This window comes from Phaethon aethereus, assembly GCF_964289735.1.
Source record: "Phaethon aethereus genome assembly, chromosome: 5".
Classification (NCBI taxonomy): domain Eukaryota; kingdom Metazoa; phylum Chordata; class Aves; order Phaethontiformes; family Phaethontidae; genus Phaethon; species Phaethon aethereus.
This window is the reverse complement of record NC_138579.1, coordinates 46,570,135-46,592,150: the sequence shown is the minus strand read 5'-3', so window position 1 is coordinate 46,592,150 and position 22,016 is coordinate 46,570,135. Positions and strand designations below refer to the sequence as shown.

The 22,016-nt window shown below is 52.7% G+C and overlaps 1 protein-coding gene across 1 annotated transcript in view; it reads right to left on the bottom strand.

Annotated features, from left to right (window-relative positions):
* The window catches only part of ALX4 (ALX homeobox 4), a gene marked incomplete at its 3' end in the record, with an annotated part of 42,198 nt that overhangs the window by 5,737 nt on the left and 14,445 nt on the right, over positions 1 to 22,016 (bottom strand). Inside the window, exon 2 of the mRNA XM_082000789.1 lies at positions 4,779 to 5,089. Coding sequence (XP_081856915.1) covers positions 4,779 to 5,089 — 311 coding nt within the window. The remainder of the gene's footprint in view (positions 1 to 4,778; positions 5,090 to 22,016) is intronic.

Below are 22,016 nucleotides of genomic sequence, written 5' to 3'. Positions count from 1 at the left end.
CGCTGCCGCTGCCCTGGCACCCAGCCAGCGCTGCCGGCCTGCCCCTGCCACCAAGCCCCACGAGCCCCACAACAGGGCACAGGCGGATGGGCTGAGCCGGGACCTCACCCAGGCCCCGCTGACCGTGGCTGGGTGGTTGGGGATGGCATCACTGTGTTCCTTCTTCCTCCAAGTTAAATAAAAAGGTGATTTCCCCTCTCTCCTACCTGCCCCAGCGCACCGATGGAGGGTGAGCCTGGCCTCCACGCGTGTGACGGTGGGCTGGTGGCAGCCACGGGGCCGGACCCAGCCCGGAGCCCTGCGACCTGTGCTCACCCCCTCCTCGCTGCATCGCTGCCCGGCAGCGGGTGAGATCTGCCCGCCACGTTCAAGCCTCACGTGCTCCCGCTCTCTCCTGGCAGCCTCGCAGCATCCGTTCTGCCCGTCCCTGTCCCCCCGGTCCCGCTGCCCTCCTCCCTCTGCTCAGCCTCCATTTGTGTGTCTGTCTGTCTGCCTGCAGGACCCCATCCCTCTGCCACAGGCCAGGCCATCTCCTCTCTTCGCGGAGATGGCCACCAGCCCTTTGCTTTCCAGCCTGCAAGAACAGAGCCAGAATTCATCCTTGAGCACTGAAACTGGACACCATTTTATCAGTGGCCTGGAATGGGAAATTGGAGCCTGGGATGAGAGAATCGAATAACTTGAGCTTGTTTTCATTTCATGTTTAATTTCCTGCAGGCTTAGCTCAGTCTTTCCGCTCCTTCCACCAGCCTCCCAGGGTTTTATGGGGGAAAAGGGATCAAGATATATTACTTCTTGCTTTGCTTTGCTTTTTTTCTTTTCCTTTTTTTCCAAGGCGGTGATTTTGCTACAGCGGAGTTTGACATTTCCCTCTCACTTTCATGCCCCCGCCACATCACAGGGTCACCGTCAAAAACATTTCATTAACGGTCCCAGCAATCATAAAGGCTGGCTCTGAGGGGGGCTGGCTGAGGGGTTATATTCCCTGGCCACAAAGCCTCCTCCCAGCCCCATCTCTTTCTCCTCTGCCACAGGGCAGGCTAGGAGGCAGAGGTACAGCCCGAGAGAGGTGAGCAGCCGGGGACAGGCTGGCATGGGCTTGGGGATGTGTCTCTGTGTGTCTGCATGTGAGGAGAAGGAGCCACGTGTGAATACACGTGTGTGTCTACCATGTTTCTCTAGTGCCACCGTGTCAGACATCTGCTGCAGCCCTGGACGGGCTGGAAGAAGCTCAGGCAGTTGCTGGTACCAAACAGGAGCTCTTTCTGGGGCTCTGCAGCCCCAGACATGGAAGAGGAGGAGAAAGGAATGGGATATGCACGCTACGTAGGACCTACATGAAAACAGTGCCCACTACGCACCCTAGCAGGTTTGTTTCTGGGCCCTAGCAGCCCCTTCCCGGCTGGATGTCTCTGCCTCTGCGCAGGGCTTATGCACGGCTCCCCCTTCGGAAAACAAGGATGTGCAGTAGCTTGATAGTACTTGGCAACAAGGGGCCAGGTCATGGTGGGCAGGCAGGGAAAACGTTGCATTGGATCGCATTGCAGGGGGCATTAGCTTTGACGTTGTCGGACACCAGCACTGACGGCTGGAAACCAAGACAGGCAGAGAAACGGAGCAGGAGAGGGGCCAGGCTGCGGGATGCCACCGCTCCGCAGACAGCACGGCTCGCCCCATGCCCGCTGCTGGCATGAGCTCTGCTCCAGGCACTGAGATCTCTGGCAGTTTCGCTAATGAAGCGTGAGCTTGGGAAAGGGATAGAAAAAAACAGAGCTGCCAGTTGCCTGTCTGGGCTCTGCATCTGCTCCTGGCCCGCAGCATGGCGGCTGGTTGTGCTCCCCAGGGAGCCGAGCCTGGCCAGAGGTGACGACCTCCAGCCAAAAGCTGGCTCAGCCATGGGAGGGAGCATCACGCCTCAAACCAGCTGGGCGCCTCGCCTTCCTGCCACTCTGCTTTGCCTAGTTCAGCCTTGCAGGCAGCCGAAGCTGACCTCCGTGAAATTACCCCAGGGTGCTCACCATCCCTTAGAGGACTGTACCTTCCTTGTGAGAGGGACTGTTGAGCTCCGCTCAAAGCCCGTGGGGCTGCAGTAGGTGTGTCCAGATGACCCACAGCAGCCAGAGCCCCTGCCAGCTTGGCGGAGGGCGTCTGAGTACATAGTGGCTATTCGGCTTGCAGGAGGAAAGAAGTAAGGGGCTCATGACTTATTTGTGATTTCTGGCCTCTGCCTTGGCCCTGCTTGGGACCTTGCGCCTTGCAGTAGGCACTTGCTTTGCCATCGGTCTCCTGGGCTGCTGTCCCATGCCCGTGCCCGCTCTTTGGCTGGAGCTGACAGCCCTCGGAGCTGTGGTGCTGGCATGGGGAGGCCCCCGCAGAGCAGAGCTGCCCAGAAGGGTTGGAGGCCAAAGCCAAGCCTAAACAAGCTATAACATAACCCAGAGCTGGAGACAGGCACTAGGGTGATTCACTAAGGCCTCAGCACCAAAAGCTTCCCTCGTGGGAAGTACGGCCCTGTGCCATCAGCAGAAGAGCCCTGTGCCACCCCAGGCTGCATGGGGTGCCTCCTGGGGGCTGCCACTGCTGTGCCAAGGCTGAGCAGGTCACTAGCCGGCAGCCACAGCCCCCTGGGAACCCACAAGAAACACCCGGCACCTAGGGTGCCCCTGAGCCTGCCCAGCCAGCACCCACAGCACCCGGCACGAGCCTGCTGGTTCTCGCTCTCCAGTGATAGGGAGCCTGCATTTCTACTGAGGGCACGGCAGCCCTTCATCACGAGATGGTGGCTGGGCGCCAGCCCACAGCCCGAGGGATGGAGTCCTTCCCAGAGGGGCTGGGGGAATGAGTGCAATGCAAGTGCTTACCCCTTTCACCCCGGGGTAAGCGCTCGAACGGCCGGGCCACTTAGACAAGTACTTCAGCCACTCCGTTACCCAAGCCCTGTCATCGCCATCCCAAGTGAGTGGCAAGAGGAGAGAGGCTGTTCTCAGCTGCCCGTGGCGGTGGGCTGCTGGAGCACTTATCTCGGGGCAGGGTGAAACCCGCAGGCTGCACCCTCCCTCTGCCAGGTTTCCTCCCGGCTGCCTGGGGAGGTGCTTCTGCCCTCAGCCGCAGTGTTATCCAGTGGTAAAGTGTGGAAAAAACCCCTGAGATCGTGGGTCATGTGTAATGAACTTGTGGATTGCATCCCCACTTGCCCTGACTCTGCCAGTCAGCCCTGCACGCTAGCTGGGACATGCTAGCTGCACAGCTCGGCTCAGGGCGAGCCGGAGGAGCTCGCCACCCTCCAGCACCTCATTCTCATTCCTGAGCGTCAGGAATTTCATGCGCTGTGCAGCCGGTAACCCGATGCTGAGCCTGGCCTCCCAGGAGACCCCATCAGCGCTTGTGATGTGTCTCTGGGAAATCAAGGGCTGCGTCCAGCGGCAGAAGTAAAGAGCTGACATTTGTAGCGCTGCGTTCCTCTGCCCATCCCGCAGTGCTCAGCACGCTACACGCGGGACCAACGGGAATCGCGCTGCTTTCCACTGAAACGCAGCCATGTCCGGCCTGAAGAGAAACAGCTGTGGGGAAGAAGAGCACACCAGCCCTGAAAACCAATTTAGGCAAGCAGACAAGAAAAATCCTGCAGCTTGTTGAAACTGGAAGTAAATGTACAGAGAAAAATGGACTTATGCAAGGACGCGGGCCTGACTGCTTCGGCTGTTCGCAACAACTGCTTGTAAAGGTTAGAGCAAAGGGCAGGTCAGGCTGCCTGGGACCTAGGCGTATGCCTGGTATAAGAGGATAATCAGATGCCTCCACACGCCAGGTATTCTCGATGCTAATGCAGGTTTTGGGGGTGGTGAGATGATAAATGCCTGCAGATGGAAGTCACAGGATTAGCTAGACCGGAGAATGAGAGCCTAAGCCTCAGCGGGACCTTTGATGGCCATCAAGGCGCGAGCTGTGGATATCCGCTTCAAGTGGTGGTGCTCCTTTTTGCAAATGCTTCCGAGCTCTGCCAGGCCTTCGGTTTAACCTTGACTCAGAGGAAAGAGCAGCATTCAGAGAATCACTCCTTCAACATGGAGTTCGGCTCTGCTGGACCCCCAGGTTAGTTCATGGGAGCTGGCACCTGTGTGGGTGGAGGCGGTGAAACTGCAGTGCAGCTCTTTGACCCTCCTGCTCCTCTCAAGGTGGTGGGAACACCTTTTTACTCCAGATCACCAGGCTTTGTGCAGTCTCAGCACCTGCTTATCCAAGCAGGCAGCAAGAGCTGCCTCTCCTGTATCACCTCATGCTCTTTGGTACTGAACATCCTGGTCACCTCCACATCCCCATCTTGCCAGAAAGAGCCCATACTGTGGGAAAGCTTGCTCCCACTCAGACTAATGAACCTGTGCGCCCCGTCTCCTAAAGAAAGTAGTTTTTGTAATAGCTTTGTTCAGGGTGACAGTGAGGCTTACCTGCCTGCTGCCATGCTAGCTCAAGGTCAAGAGACCTCTCTGTGAATGCTGCAGCTCAGGACACCAGCCCAAATAAAGGAGCTGACACTAGTGTCAGACATGGATGTACCTCCCCGTCCTGCCCGTCCCCCTCCTGCCTCAGAGGTATGCCAGCCTTGAGGCATGGGCTCTGGGTAGGGTTCAGCTGCCGGCAGGCTGTGGTGGGGCTGCAAGTGACTTCAGGCACCGCAAGGGACAAGAAATTTGCAGGACTCATGCTCCCCTACCCCAGAGAGCAGGGGCTTGTCTGCAGCTCACCCACCCCTCGCCCAGCCCCAGGGCATTCCCTGTTACCTGTACACGAGCCTCGGTGAGGTCTGTTCTCATGGCTAGCTGCTCCCTGGCATAGACGTCTGGGTAGTGGGTCTTCTGGAAGACCTTCTCCAGCTCCTCCAGCTGGTAACTAGTGAAGGTGGTACGGTTCCTCCGCTTTTTGCCCTTGTTGCTCTCCGAGTCAGCCTTGTCCATGGGGCTGGGGAGGTCCGTGCTGGCCCGGTCCTGGGGCACTTTCACCCCGGCCTCCTTCACGCTGAGGTAGCTGCTGTCCATTCCCGAAGGGTCGGAGCTGGGCTGCAAGTCGGCCTCTCCCAAACTGCTCTCCTTACCTAGTTGGGTGGGAGGGCAGGGAGGGGAGAGGAGAGCAGGTTCGAGCAGGGTGGGAAGGGGAGGAGAGAGGAGGGAACAGATGTCAATCTTTCTACCAGTTAAGTGGTTCAACCATTTAAAGCTAGCTATGGCAGCTGGGCAGCAGTCCCCAAACGCAGGCTGACACCGCCCCGGGCAGAGGCCGAGGAGGGTGGCGAGGCAGAGGGCTGCCCTGGCCGGGCATGGGAAAGCTGCTGGCCTCGGCCCCAGAGGCTGCTGGCGCTGGGCTTGGGGGCAGCATGGACGCCTGGCCCGGCTGTATTCAAGGGAGAAGGCGGCTGTTACGCCAGGGGGGCTGATGGCAGCCCTCGGATGCCAGCAGAGCTGGGGAAGGGGAGGTTGGGGCGAGCTCTGCCAGCTCCTCCTGGTCCCCTTCCACGAGCCTGGCACACTCACATGCCTGCACCCCAGCGAGACCCTTCTTCACCCACCACCCACAGCGGGACTGAACCATATGCAGCACTACATTCTGGGGTCCTGGCCACAGGAGAGGGCTCGAGGGCAGAGGGACTGGACCCAGGCCTCAGAGGACGGTCCCCAGTCACCAGCCCATCCATGCTCCCCTACCCAATAACACACGGTAGAAAACCAGGGGCGCACAGCAGCCATGCAGGGCGCTTGGTGGGATCTGTTTTCTGCTCGTGCATCCCCAGGCAACGGTGGTGGGTGGGCAGAGGTGTTCCTCACTGACACCCCCCAGTCACCCCCACAGCCTTCTGCGAGGACTTGCACCGCTTTCGGCAAAGAGGCTGTGAACGGGGCTTAGTGCCACAGAACAGGCTGGTGTGAGACCCCTGCGGTATGGCAAAGCAGGAGGTGGTTCTTGCAACCACGGCAGTGAGCTGGTTCCTCTAAGGCTTAGCAGCTATGAAACCAGGTGTACGTGCCATCGAGCACTGGCAAAGGGTGCTGTGATGGGGCATCCTCTCCTGCCCACCTCCTGTCTCCAGCAACGGTAGTGTCCCCTTCATTAACAAGACCACTGCCATGCCAGCAGGACCCTGGTGGGGACCCACTGGCACGTAGCACCTCTGATGACAAGTGGCCGCGGCTCTCCCTTGCCTGCTGCCGCTGCTCCGCGCCACGGGCTGTCCCCTGGCCAGAAAAAGAGGGATTTGTGTGAGCGACTGGCCTCCCCGGTATGTGCTGCGCAGCCCAGTGCCACACCTGCCCACATGTCTGGCTGGGACCTTTGGACGAAAAACATGGTAGCCCATGGCAGCAGGGTTTAACCTTGAGCTGCTACACTCATCTCCTAAAGGTCTGGGAAGGAAAGGGTACAGTGGTACTTCCTATCTGTGCTCTCCTTACCAAATTTCACATTAACCTATTTTTAAATGTTCTCATTCTTGGATCAGTCTTTCTGGGAAGCAGCTCCACCATCTAGTGATGTCCCCACTGGAAGATTTCCCTCAGCAGTATCATATCCAGGGTCATTAATGCCAGCTCAGGCATCTTACCACGTCTTTGGAAGGCCCCATTTTTTCTAGCATTCGTCCCGCGTTACAACACCCTACCACCTAGTTTACTGCATATTTACAGTTTAGCCCTTGTGTGAACAGCTCTGTCACGGCTTCACAGCCAAAAGCCTGCGAGTGAGCTTGTGAGAATCCTCGCCCTTTGCTCACTCTCGCAGCTGAAAGACTGTGTTGAGGTGATTGGGATGAAAACAGGAGGACGAAACGTAGCTGTCACCCTTGGGCACGAGGGCAAAGGCGGCCCAGGTTTAAGCTGGGGAGGGTGAGCTACGAAAGGGATTTGAGAAAAAAATTACCCAGTTAGTACAGAGGAGTCGAGGGCAGGACTGGGATGAAGGCACTGGAGACGCAGGAGCTATCTGCCACTACCACCCGACTGTATTTCCAGATTTATTGCTTTCTCTAATGCTCGTGGGATTTTTTTACACAGGCTTTTGAGGAGCTCTGTGTAAAGCTCAGCAACGCCTCATGTCGTCGATCTCAACTCTCTTCACTTTGATCCTTAGGAACATTTTGCCAAGATTATATTCCCTGGGCTCCGGGGCCAGCGTGCAGGCCAGTGATTGCCACCCTGCCTCCTCTTTGCACCTGCACCCTCCCATGGGCTAAGCTGCTCCACCGCTCCTCGGGGATGCGGGTGGACACGCCCCTCCGAAATGCGCTTGGACAGTGTCCTGCCCCACAGCCTGGCTAAATTGTATGCTATGGCCATGATATTTATTATTTTCAGAAGTAATGATAATAAAACAGTTCCAGAAAGTCTGCAGCAACTGACTACCACCTATGAGAGTCAGTAGGGATGGAGTAATAAATAAATAGAAGTATTCCAGGAAATTTTTCCTCCTTTCTTTCTTTTTTTTATTATTTATGATGTCAGGAAGCTCGGTACATTTTTCCCCTGTACTTTCGTGTTGGCTGCCTCCCTAGCTCCCGGGCCCCCTGAAACTCCAGCAGCAGCAAATGCAAGACCTGAGGCGTTTACTTGGGAATTCCCTTGACATTTCGTATCTGCTCGAGTGGCTCAGCTAGCTGGGGAAGGGTCTGCACACACACGCACCAACACACGCACACAGAGAAAAGGTCTGATGTAATTTCCTTGACTGCACAGCTCAAGCTGCAGCTGGGAGCTGGGCCCAGGGCCCTCAGCAGCGATAGTTACCTCCGCCGCGAGCCGTCAGCCCTGAGGAGCAAGCAACCGTCCCCACTGCACGTGCGGCGAGTGTCCCCATGCCTGCCTGCCGCCAGCCCAGAGCCTTCCTTGCCGGCTTGGCCACGCTGCTCTCATGCTCCTGCGCTGCAGCAGACACAGGCTCCTTTACCTCCAGCCCCTGCGGGCGCTGGCAGGGATGGGCTGTCTCCGTGAGAGGGACAGCGAGAGTGGGATGGAGGGCGGGAGGCCGGGAGCACGGACGGCGGCATAGGGAGGGGATGGCGTGCATCCACCCTTGGCTGAGCATCCAGAGGAGTAACTCTCATTCCTGAGGAACAGGCTCCCTGACCTCAAAACAGTCATGCTAACTGCTGAAGTGAAACAAATTGCATACATCTGCATATGGATATGCCCAGACTTCCTGTAACTGGAGATGGCCTCAAAGTTTCAGTGCAAAGTTTGGGGTGTCTGTTTCTAATCAAACCTAGAGAGACCTTGAGTTACATATTGTGAAGATCTCCATGACAAGGAAGTAATGTGAGTATCATTGCACCCTTACAAGCCTGACAGGAACGCTTGGTGCCTCCTTCGCTGCTCACAACTCCGTCCTTGCCTTCATAGCAGTGGAAGGAGGGTATTTTCTGGCTTCCCATGCTGATGCCTTGCTCTCCCAGTGCCTTGGCTGCCTGCTAGACCATCGGCACTTCCAAGACCTTCCCTGAGTCACCCTGTATCAGTTGCCAACAGCCCAGGACAGCTGGGCACATGGGCCTCCACCATCATGCTGCTCCTTTTCAGGAAGGAGAGCTGTCTGCATCCCCAGTTCACTTGGAGGGGACATGTCTTTCCGATCTCATCGCATCTGTCCTGGGAAGCCCACAGAGGAGGAATGGGGTGCAGCAAACACAGACCATGCCGCATGCGTGGCCACGCGGTGAGCCCCCGAGATGTCCAGGCAGCACGCAGCTCTGCCGACACCCTCGCTAGAGGGAACGGGCATTTTAATCACGCCGTCACAACGTTTGGATTCACAACTCCTATCTGTTTTTTCCCTGAATTGTGCTATTTTGGGAGGGTGATGAAGTAAAATCTTCTCTATGTACAATCTTAACCATGAGATTTAATTCAGTGCAATGTCAGCTTGGTGCATCCGCATGGCAAGGGAGAGTGGGATGTTTCAAATACACAACTTCGGACTCAGCCTGAAATGCGAGGTCTCCTTCGCACAGCACATACGTGACAAGTCACAACTCCTTTGTGATAGACTCCTTCACACACACAGATCCTGTGATTGCAGTGCCACAACCCAAGAGGTCGGAAGACATCTCACAGCCAGAAAAACCCAGGGTTGCAGGCAGCACCGGGCTGCTTCCCCCCAGGCTGCGGGCAAAGAAGCCTGCAGGGTCTTGGCGTTGCTAGTGTACTTCTCTGGCAGCATCTCGTCCGAGCTGTTACGGTCTCTGTGAGGAGCCCCACGCTACCTCAGCCCCTGGGGACTCTGAGTAGCCCAGGACACCTGGACGCCTACTGGCACACAGCAGCTCAGCAAGGCTGCCCGCCGGTGGCCAACCCATGCCCAAAGTGTGTGGCACGGGCGGCATGTGGCTTGTGCCAGGCAGTCTCTCTGCTCCCATGCTAAGGGGCACAGGGGCCTTCTGCCTTCCCACCCAGGCATGGGCACAGGGTTTTCTCCCCCAGACCTCTACGGACTCCTACACTGGCCATTTCATGGTGCCTCTCCCTGCACACACAGCCATGGTCTGACTTCTACTTTGCATAGCAACGATGCTTTTCAAAAAAAAACCCACAACAAAACCTCTAGTGCAGATGTTTAAGAGAGCTTTTTAAATCCAGTTCTGGCTCTTAATGTCATTCTCTCAACTCTTGCTTAAATACCAGTGCTAAAATTTTGCCTAGATAGGGTTTGGGCAGTGTATGCTACACTTCTTACCAAGGAAGATTTGCACCACAGCCCAGCGAGAACACCTCCAGGACTTGGCTGGCCATAGTAACCTTATCCGGTCCTTGTGATCCTGCCTTAACACATGGTGAAGCCATTAAACTTGTTCCCAAGTTGTCTGTTGCAGCCTTCTGCCTCCTGTCTGTCATTGCAGCCTAGATGTCAGCACAGAGCTATCATTTTAAAAAAATCCACATTTTGGGTTATATAGGATAAAACGGAGAGGTTGGATTTTAGACATAAAAAGGCCCAAATGTTTAGGTTTATTCCCATTCAGGGAGCGATCCCTCTTGCAGTCTGCAGATGTAGAGAGGAGTATAAAGATGGAGAGAAGACCCAGAATTTTGTGACTGAATCTGGAATCACTGATTTTATTAGCAGTGATCAGATACTTACTCATACCTTCACTCTTGGGCCCAACTGAAACGTAAAACCCGGCAGCATTCATCTCAGTTGTGGGTGGTAGAAGACTACATAAGACACAAGCCATTGGCATCATTCTGGAAGCTGCAGTTATTCTTGCTGCTAAGCAGAAACTGGTTGGAGCATCTCCATCTCAACTCTGAATGAGGATGAACATATCTCCTTGTGTCCAGCCTACCAGTGGTTCCCCTGAGTTTGCACAAAGCAGAGCTGGTTCCTGTATGAAAGCACATCTGTCCGTTTATCCCAGCCAGGGAGTTCATTCGGTTCATCCTGCAGAACCTTAAGGAAAGCTGGAATATGCTCCAGGCAGGTCCTCTGCTCATGGCATGGCACAGCACGTGCCAACTTCCCGCGGTGCTGAGGAGACCACTGCATGAATGTGCTCATCTGCACCGACACCGTCCACCTCTGCTGAGCCCGACCAAAGCTGCTGGCGCTGCTGCTCCGCTGCCTGCAGCCTCCTGAGGCTCTACAGCAGAGGAGGGACATCGTGAAACCCACAGACCAAGAATAGCTATGAAATACCTGGCCACCTTGGGGAGCTAATTACAGACAGAGCAAATTCCTACAGAAAAAACCTATTCATAGAAGGATGAAAGGAGGAGAGGAGTGTTTCTTTCTACTGTGCTCCTCCTGACCACACCTAGGGCCCCCTTCTCCAAGAAGAGACTTATTTTTCGGAGCAGGGCATATAGCAGGGGCAAGACTAAGGCCTGAAGCAGAAAAATCTCAAAAACCCCTTCTGCTCCTGAAAGGCAGTCTGGGGACAATGCCAAAGGTGCCACACAGCACTGGTTAGTCCACAGGTTTTTGGTGGCCCTGTAGCCCGCGTATAACGTAAGTCACTGGCTCTGCCTCCACTCTGCGTGCCTCGGAGACGCTTCCCTGGGAGTCAAAACCACCTCAGCCCTGGCTGCACTTAGACCCTCTTGTGCCTGGCTGGTTACGTTCCCCTCGAGTAAATCACCGTGTGGGTTTGGGGACAGCCAGCTAAACATTAACTCCAGTACTGCTGAGAAGCTAACATCACAGCAAGCCTGGGGAACGTGTGCACGTGTGTCCGCGTGTGTGGTGTTTGTTTGTGGAAGTTGCTGTTCCTCTTGCTTTTTTTCTGCACTAGTTTTTTTCCCCATACAAACATCTGCTTTCGAGGGCACATGTTGCTTTATTGTCTGATTAGCTGAATTCACACACCCTGTGGCTACTTGGGGAGAGCTCAGCACCATCTGTACAAATGCAACATGCGCTGCTTGCTCCTCTTTCATGTTATTTAAAGGACACTAACAAAACTGGCTTTTATATAAACAAATCAATTCTGAAAACTCCACATAGAAGCTGTGGCTAGAGCAATAAGGCACAGATTATGCCCCAAGTCCTTCTTCATGTGGCACGTTCATTTGAACAGCAGGAAAGAGCTGACTAGCACATTTTGAAGGCACAAAAATGCTTCTAGCAACCTGCCGTAATTGCAGCTTGCTTTCTGGCTCCCAGAATGTGACACAGGGAAAAGAGAAAGAGCAAGAAAATGTACTGCCATTGCCTCCACGGGGAGAAAATGAAACTGCTCTGTTGGCTTCCTCATGCTGAATGTAAAAGGAGACTATTGTTTATGCCACATATTCTGAAGCTGGGGATCCTGCCTTTCCCTGAGGAACCCATGAATTTCTTAGTGACCTGGCTCTCTCCTTTCTGACACTTGAAGGTCTTCGGTGCCTTGGAGATGTGCTCTGCCATGCCAGGATCAGCCGCAAGAAGGCTTTTCAGTGACCGTGGAGGGAGGTGACAGTCACCTCTGTGCAGCTCAGTGGCAGCCAGACCCTCAGTAGATCCCACAAAGACAGCCCCAGGCTTAGGGCTGAGGGTGGTCAGCTACAGGTTTTCAGCACGCCAGGCTACATGCAGAGTCCTAGTTGAAAGTATGACAGTCAAGATGGGTCAGCTACTACATTTTAAAATGTCTCTTTTGTTTCCCACTATGGGCATGTCACAAACAGCTGGGAAATAATTGTGGGTTTCTGCTATGTCCTACTTGTGTCTCCTCCTAAAATAGTGCATGTGAACCAAAAGCCACCTAGTACCTCTAAACTGATATATCACCAGTGCTTGTCTGTCAAGGAAGCTGGATGAGGCAGGCAAGGATTGGAAGGGGGCTTGAAAGGGCTTTCAGTTTCCCTTAAGCTCTAAATTTGACACCTTTTGGATACTCCTTACAAAGCAATCCTCCATTGCCTTGCCATGGCCACGGTCACCTGAGGGTCTTGGCTTTTCTCAAGTCCCTCAGAGCCAGATGTGAGCACGAAACTGCTCTGAAGACCTGGCTCAATGCTGAATAAGACAAAATATGGGACCTTATAAAGAAAAAAAAAATCAGCATTACTAATATAGAACCAAGTATTGAATGGGATCGTCTCAGCCGTAGACTCATACCTACACGCAGACCAGTAGCTGTTTATTGGGAGTTAAGTCCCAAAGGGTCCACAGACCCTTGTGTAAATGAAAGGCAGAGTAGGCAGCTGTTTGCTGAAGACTTCATTCTCCGCAGACGAGCACTGCCGGCAGCTTGGGGTTCTGCACACCCTGATGAACTGACCCGACATGGCACCTCTGTCCTGCTCCCGTCCGAGCTGAGCATCACTCACTGGCCATCAGCATCTGGGGCAGCATCTGCCCCATCCACCTGTCTGCCTTATTTTAGGATCATCCATTTCTCTCAGGATTGTGTTTCCTTTCGAAAATCTAGATACAGTGATGTTGCTCCTCCCCTGTTTGAAAATTATTTCCAGCAGAGTTACATGAGGACAGTGTTTAAGGTAGCCAGGATTCAGGCCCCTCCCTGCTCCCAGGCCTTATAAAGTCAGGCCCTGTACCTGCAGCGGGGAAAGGTAAGCACTGGGAAGGTCTGGGGCTGGTAGCAGGCAGTGCCAGTGGAAACACTGAGGGTTGTTCCGATGTGAGTGACATCGGAGTGAGATGAGGGGTAATGCAGGGCTTCGGGCTAAGCTCTCACTCTGAAAGGAAGAGCACAAGCCTCCCCATCGGCTGCAGATTTATGTATTCCTCTTAACCTCACCCAGGCCCTTTGGCCACCTCGAGGATCTGAAAAGATCCCTTGCCGGAGCACTGCAGGACACATGGGGGCTCTTCACTGCACGTTGTCATCTCCTCCAGAGCTTTCCCCTGCAACCAGTCAGCACTTCCCTCTTCCCTACAACATGCTCCGGACACTTCCCCTACAATTTCCACCCACGGCTGGGCGCTGGGTGAGCAGGGCATCTGCTCCGTCGGGGTGAGAGGAAGGCACGAGGCACTGGTGCAACCTTCCACGGTCTCAGAAATCACAGAAGCCACAGAAACACTAAGGTTGGAAAGGACCTTCAAGATCATCAGGTCCAACCATTAACCCAATGCCACCATGCCCCCTAAACCATGTCCTGAAACACGTGTTTCCTTGTCTCAACACGTGTTGCCTTCCGCGTTAACCGCACGCCAAGCAAGGCACCACCAGCCGCCGTGTATGACAGCGGATATAAATCAGCCATTGAGTTAGGGGAGAGCGGGGGATGCTCCTTCCAGCTGGTGGGGAGGGCTGGTGAGGCAAAACTGCCTGGAGGGAGTTGAGCCTTGCTCTAATGTCTGGCTATGGCACAGTTTAGTTCCCTGCTGCCAGCTTGGAGAGTGATTCACCCCATCCTAAGTGCCTGTGCCTGCCCGGACAGTGTTCACGCCGTCGGTCAGTCCGTCTGTCCGTCAGTCTGTCTGTCTCTGCATTCTTCTGTCTGCTTCGCAAAAGCAACCTCTTCACAGCAGAGGCAGCAATGCATTGCTGAAGTTCAGCTGCCTCCCAGAGGTGACTTCCAGTTGCCTGCTTTGTGCTTGCTGGTAACAGGGCTGGAGCCACAACCTGAAATAACCGGCAGAGCAGAGGGGCAGGAGGAGGGAGGTTAGAGCCATTTTGTCACGAGCTGAGCAAGAGCTCAGCTGCCTCTGCATTATGGAGTCCTGTTTCATATTAGCGACAGACTAACTTCAAAAGGCTTGCAGGCACCGGCCGGAGAGGCGTCTGAGTGGGCTCTGCCTAGCTGAAGCAGCCAGCCCGCGGCCCTAATCCAGCCAAGCGCTGCAGCATATGTGTGTCCCCGGACTACCCGTATGCTTAAAGTGAAGCGTTATGTTCTTCAGACGGGCAGGCAGACAAGCCCCAGCAAATCCACCCAGCACAGCTCCTGTGCTGCTCCTCGTGCTTCTCGATTTGGACCCCCAGGTGCCCCCGTGGAGAAGGGCTTGGGACTCCGTGCCTGGCTGAGATGCTGCGGCAGCCCCATTGCTCCCCAAGTACAGCGCATCTCGGGGGGGATTTGGGTGCTACCATTTTCACTTGGAAATCGCAAAGCAGTAGTGATGGGAAAGCTGAAGTAAAAACAGAAAACACCCAAAGTTGGCTGAACCTCACTGAACCACAGAAAGGGTTGAGTTTAAACGTTGGGCCAAAGTTTGGGCCAGGTTCTTTAAGATTCATGTATTCTTTAAGAAAATAGTTCTGCTGTTCTTCAGCTCTATACAGCTGATGAGCAAAGAAAGGCTCGGACGAGGGAAGAAAAACACTCAGCCCTCCCCAAACCTGCCCATTCCTGGAAGCACAGCTAAAACTTATTTCCATTCTGATTGCACATTGCAAAACTCAAGGCTGGACAGGTCTGGGAATTGCTAATGTTCCTACGAGCACCAGGCTTTTAGAAGTATTCCAGAAAGAAATTAGGTTTCTGGCTACCAAACCCACCAGTTCAGTCACTGGGGCTGGGCAACAAGCTGGCATCAGCTTTTACTGGCAGAGAGAAAGAGAGCAGCAAAATCACAAATTGAAGCAAGAGGCAGCGCAACCGAGCTGGGAACTTGCCAATCAAGAAGACAAAATAACTAACATCAAACCTGACAGGGGCAGGTTGTTTCCCCCACCCTCTACACCCCCCCTCGCTCCATTGCTCAGGTCACCCACTGCAAAAAATGTCCCTGCTGGGGGGGTCAGGGCACGGGGACGGTGCTGCAATCCCGCAGGGTTTTCCTGCTGAGGAGATGCTGGTGCCCAGGGAGAGGGGGAAGCCTGGAGTCCCGAAAGGGTTTGAGGGCACCAGCCACCCCTGCTAGCCAGGGGCCGTCATCCTTGGTTCCCATGAGCCCACCCATGCAGTACAGGGGTGCGTGGCGGCTTCAAGGTCTCACTGAGCAGGGTAGATGCTTAGAGGTACTGGCGGGGCATAGCTGCGCTGCGTGGCCTGGCCGTGGACCGCAGCATGTCTGTGCTATACCTGGGGAGAAAGGGCAAAGAAAGAAAAATCCGTCTAAGACTGACTTGCCTGGAAGCTCCAATTGCCCCTTACACAGTCTAAACAAATATTTATTTAAATTAGTCAAGAACGCCCCAGTCTTCTTATATGTATCCCCAAAGAGTGTCATAAAACGTCTACAAAAAGGACTCCGTTAACCTCTGCTGCCCTGCGTTAAAGGAACGTATTTCAGCTCCAGTTAAACTCAAGTTTAATAAACCCTTGGCCTCTGTAGGATCCCTCCAGCCTCTGCAGCAGCAAGTCCTCTCTTGCCCTAGCCTGGCTCCAGGACTACGTCCACTGCTGGCGTTTGCCGTGAAGAAGAGCTGCCGAGGTAGGGAACCGTCAGCACTGCTCCACCCTCCGATGGGAGCCCACCATCAATCGTGGGCACCACGCTCTCACGCCTTGCTTTCTGTTGGGCTCTGGGGAAGAGAGAAAGGATGTTTGAAACTCTCCCCTATTTCTCTTTGTCCCCAAAATCTAACCCCCAGATTAGTGCACTTTTACCTCTTGGGGGTTACCTCCACGTCCTTCATATCACAGCAGAGAGAAGGTACATGTTCCCCATGGGAGCCAGGGTAATCTAATCTAAATCTTTTGAATTATACCAACCGCAGATGCAAGCTGCTGTGCTTGGGAAAATACTGGGAAACCCTGCTTGCTTCACAGTTTAAGTGCAATGCACTCTTGATCCAAAAAAATACATATGTGCAATTCAATAATCTCCTCTTAATGAAGTTTTGCCAGCTTATCAAGGAGCAAAAATGACACTGCATGACTTGGCCAATTACTCTCATGAGACATGTGTGCAAGAGCCCAAGCACATGGTTCACAAAAGAATGAAAATGATTTACAGAAGCAGCAAGGCAAAGGTTTATTGATAATGAGGCACTAAGAGGAAATGGGATGAATGTGCCTAAGATTCCTCTGGTAAATGAATAATGAATAGTATTCACAGCCTGCAACTTACGTTTTTAAGCAAGATGCAGGGCAAATGACAGTTATTAAGAAATAAAAATCCATTAGGTAGTACTGAACAAGGAAAACATCCACAGAAGTGTGCTTTTACTTGTGAAAGGGGAGTCGTGAATTGCTCAAAGGGTAAACTGCGCTTGTCAAGTAATTCAGAGCACTACGCACGCCGAGGCCTGAGAAGGGGGATTTCATTTCACTTGAGGACTACTTCAACTTGCAACATGTTTAATTGTCACCAGGGGAAAAAAAAAAGAAAGAAGTAGGTTTGCACAAGTCAAGATAATTTGACTTTTACTTTCCTCTCCACCTCTGTGGTTTGCTTCTCCCTCGAGCCCGCCCGTGCCCGGTGAGCTGCACTCCCACAAGTGTCCGCTCCTCCTGTGTGTGTTCTCCAGCCACTTGACCCTGACCACTGAAGTTACCGGGGTCTGGCCACCACATTTGGTGGTGGCCGAACCAGGCCAAGATGTGGATCTGTCACCATCACCTGCAGCTCTGAATCCCCTCATAAAGCCACTCTGGGACCAAATTTTTCTGGGGACAGACTGGACCAGAGAGGACATTTCCCCTCACGCTGCTGCAGCTGCGGATGGTGACCAGAGCGGTGTGGTTCCACCGGCACTGATGGACTGCAGCCACTTCTGCCAGCTGGGGGTGGCCCCTGGCTGCTCAGCACCACGATTACACCCAGTGCAGGGATCAAACACGTCGCAGGAGGATGAGCAGCGAGAACCCTGTGCTTTTGTGCCTTTCCTCTTATTTCTTTTCTAAAATATTTCTTGCTTCCAGGGTCTTCAGGTCGTATATACCGCATGCCTACTGACGGTGAACAGTTCTCTCTTTTCTTCTTATTCCCCAGCGTGTGAAGGCAATCCTTACTGACTGCACGGCATCCACAGCCTGTTCAGCAGTGTCCCCTGGGCTTCCCACAGCACTCTCCGATACGAGCCGTATCGGAGAATCACACAGAGATGCCTGAGCCACAACAAGCCCGGCGAAAACAAAGAACCGCTATTGCTCATGTTGTGCGATGGAGAGCCACCAAGCGCGGAACAACTGCTCTGAGATGCCTGAGTTTTAAAAGGTACTTAGCATTGTCTAATATTTTTGCACCTTGGAGATGAAGGTCCTGTTGGTCTCGGTATGCTTCTCAGATACTCTGAATAACACAATACCTTTGTGTCTTTGCCACCCAGTCCTAAGCCTCCATTCAGCCTGACACATGACGCACTACCCAGCCTTCAGACCATCCTGCCACATCCACATTTCTCATCCCAGCCTTTCGCTGCTTCCCCAGATATAGCTTTTCTTTGACCTTGGACATGAAAAAATGTGCTCCCCTACTTTGCCTGAGGAAGGCTGGACCCCGTTTTTACTGGAGTAAATGGCCACTGCAAGAAGAGAGAGTTCAGACCTCGCCGGACACATGCCCAGAACGTGGGAAATCTGCAGTGTATTTAGCTGTGAAAATCAAAGCTGCCGCTAGTGAGTGAGTGAGTGCGTGAGTGCGTGAGTGCGTGAGTGCGTGAGTGAATGAGTGAGTGAGACCCACAGCTCCTTAACGCTTGTTCTCGGACAATTTTTCAGAAGAAATTTCTGAAATTTTTTTCAGAAATTTTTCAGGACAATTTTTCATGAAGCACATTTCCTACCCAAAGCCTAACTCCACTGCCAGTCTGACGTTCTTGCTCCACAGCACAGTGCATGAGAACTTTTGAAAAAAGACATCATCAGTTTTTTTCTGACATGGAGAAAACAAAAATGTGCTTAGTTTTAGCTACATTCTTGGAAACAGCTTAATTGATTCAGATGAACTTTAAAAAAAACAGTATTATAAAAACAGCCAGAGGCAAACAACTGCTGTGGGAGCTCTTAGGCCAAATCATTAAGTTTTGATTAAGTTAGATGCAACTGGAGGCAGGATTTTGGTAGGAAGTGTCAGACAGTAGACACAAACAACAGTGACTCTGGTAACACACTTCCTAACAGAAAACAAAAAAAAAAATGAATCTTGGAAAGAGCAAAACCCCTGGACCACCACTAATCTCAGCAGAACTGGATGATTACGTGAAAGATGATGACCATGAAAATCAGCCTAAATTAAAAACCATATCCACCTCAGCTGAGCTCATGCCCACTTTTGTGTTTGTTTCCAGTTAACATTCCAGGATGGGATCATATTGACATGAGTGACTGCAAATGTCAAGTAAACATTAGCAAATATTTACAGAAATCATCTTTAGGAACTCATGAAAAGGAGTATTTGCCCCAGAAACCTCCTACTGCCAGTGATGCTCATCCAACCAGGGAACAAAAAAGACTCTTAGCTGATGTGTCCACCAGGTATCTACCCTCCACTCACCAGCACAGATTATGTTTCTGCTGCTTACTTCTTGCACCGGTTGACACACATACGCAATCCGCTGACCAAAGATTACTCACAAGCGTCATCTCAACAACTATCCTGGGTCCCAGACAGACCTCAAAAAAATCATACCTTGCTCACAGACAATTTGCAAACTTAATGCAAGGGGCGTTCGTACCTCCTGCCCCTGTCTCCCAAAACACTCCCCCAGGGCAGCCCTTGTTTTGGGAGATTTCTGATCTACACGTGGGGGTCCATGTGCTGACACAGCCCCCAGCTCAGAAGGGCTCTGCCTAAACAAGACACCATCCCCACACCAGTGCCACAACCAGAGCTTTGGTGTTTAAAAGTTGCCTTTTCTAGCAAGGTGGGAAGCAACAGGAGCCCTTAACAGCACATGGAAAGAGCAGCTGCAGGCAGGATGGCCTAGAGAGGAGAATAAAATAACAATCATAAAACACGGGCTGGAACCAATACATGTCGAAAGCGCCCATCTGAAAGGTACGTACTGTTTCAGAGTTTCCTAGCTGAAAGTAAGCAAGATCCTTCTTCACCCGCTCCGTCTTCCTCTGCTCTTGAGAAAAAAGCCTACCTGCAAGGGTCTGGAAAGCATGAAATTTGTGAAGAACAGATAAACACTTCCGTTTCCAACGTCTGAGGACTCCCGGCACTAGTGGGGCCACTAGGCGCTGGCTGGCCTCCGCTTCCCAAAGCATCCCCAGCCCTTGGGCTCAGAGTGCCTGCGAGGAAAGCTGCTGGGGGCTGCAGCGGGTTGCTTTCTCCTTCCTTCTCATCCCAGACTAGGCTTCCCGCACACTCTCTTCTCGGGTTTACGATCTCACTGTACATTTGGGTCATGATTTCGCAGGCTTCACGAGAGGCAAACATGCCTGTATGGCAATGCGTGATTTCTGCTGCAATTTATTTTGTTCATAAGGCTCTCAGGAGAAGGTACGGATGTAAATAATGGGGCTCCAAACGATAGAACTCCTTCAGTGAACACAGTAACGAGGACACAGCTTCCAACAAGCCAGGGTTTTAGAGCCAAGGTTTTAGTGCTAGAGGAAACTGTGGAAGCTCTCCATCCTGAAGAAGGGGTCAGAGAGTCCTTGTGCTGCGCCTGCCGGTACCAAGAGGCTTGCCTGGAATTAGGGACTCTCTGAGTATTTACAGCTCATGTCCTCTGTTTTTGAAAGCAAAGATACAGCTTCCTGAAGTGGCTTAAATCACACCATTCTTCCCCTTCGCGACCTCCTACAGCTGATGAAGCTGAAGCTTATAAACAGGTAAACGGGGATAGCACGACTGCTATACTGTCCAATTTGCTTCAAACTGTAGTACTGGACTAAATTACCTTCCCCTGTAAGTAACTCTTCTGTAAAATAACTCCCAGCAGAGAGGGATGGGGGATGTGTGTGTGTAACTTTGTCAAGAACATGATCTGACACAAGCAGAAAAGAAAACTTTGGTGCTCCATTTCCTGTCAGTAGACAGACTGTGGTGTTCAGATGCTACGTAAGAAGCTCTATAGATAATTACCAGCCGGAGACAGTCTGGAAGCCAGTGTGTCATCTCTTTATTTAATGGGTCTTGACCCTAGGAGGAAGTCCTACCAGGAGAGCAGGGGGCTGTGGATCAGAGCTGCCCACCTGGGGAAGGGGTGGCCTTGGCGCAATGTCCCTTTGCACAGGACACGATGGGGTGAGGAGCAGGGAGGGACAGCCCTCCTGGGCTAAACCATGATGCCACGCTGCTATCACCACCACGCTGCCGGGTCCCCTGCTCTGGGGTGTGCTTCGAGCATTCTTCAGTGCCTTCATCTGCTGGTCTCATCAGCCTTCCCATGCTCACACCACTGTGTCAGTACTTCTGGCACAGGGCTCAGCTCTGCTTCGCTCCCCACTGCCAGGCACCCCTGCGAAACCACCCCCTGCTCTGCCTCCTGACAGCCAAACCCAGACCCATGGACCTGCTTCATCTCAGACATACGGGGAAGAAGAGTGTCAGAACAACCAATTTAGCTATTTACATACTTGTATCGTGTTTTCCCATCAGGCCATTTTCATAGAGCCAGCTTGGGCTGACTCTGTTCCCACTGGGATGCCGCTGAAGGCTTTCAGCTGCTGCTCCCTTCCTTTTGACCCCCTGAGAAGGAGTTATCAGCAAAGTTTTTGGTTTGAATGAAATCTGTGGGCTAAACCAGGCCATTCCCTATTTTTCCCAAGTAGGGAACAAATTTCTGTCAGACTCAACATCCACAGCTGTATGCTTGGCTTTTGGGACCCACCCAGTTCCCCTTATAACTCCTCCTGGGCCAGGACCCACTGGCCTCGTAGGTGTTAATGCACGTATGTGGTCACTGCTACACACCATGGTTTATCTGCTTTGGGCTCCTAATCTCTCCATCTCCATGATATGGAGTCAGGTAGGTTTCTACACATAAGCCTACATCAGAGAACGTGTGTGTTGCCTGAGGCAATACTCAGATTTGTTTTTCACTAGAAAAACCCGAGCCGTTTCACTTGATTTTTGCAGAGACCAGATAGGCCAGACCAGTGCATATCAAATGGCCCAAATTTATGAACATCTTGCAAGGAGTGTGCTATGTTTCCTGGCTAATGTCTGAAAAGGAGAACCGGGGTTAGACTGGACTTTCCCTTTCTACTTCTCTGAAAGTCATTAAAATCAACCGAATAGACAAAGGACTGGATTAGTCCTCGTCCTTTTGTCGTTCTCTTGTAAAGTATCCGGGGGGTGATTCAGTTGCCCACTCATAGGTTGCTGGTGCCATGCAAGACACATTAAGGTCTCCCAAACGCCAACACGAAGCAGGCAGATACCAAGGCCCTGAGGAGCAGCACTGGGAGACCAGGCAGTGTAAATGGGGGCATCTAGGCCAAGCGTCATGCAGTTGGCCCAATGCCTCCTCCCAGCATCAGCCAGTCTTCCCCTCTCCACCATCCATAGGATGTTGGGTACCTCCTATGGCATTTACTAGCATCTGACAAACCTGCTGAAATACTTTGCCCTCAAAGCCTCTGCCTTGTTGCACACTCTTCATGTCTCAGTCCCCAAATATGGTGAAAAATTCATCCCTTAGAAGCTTGGTTGCAATCACAGCCTCTTGGTTCCTTTTTGGGTAAGCTTCAGGTCATTTTCTAAAGAAATCCATAGCTACCAACAAATATTGTCTGGCAGATTCCGTCTCA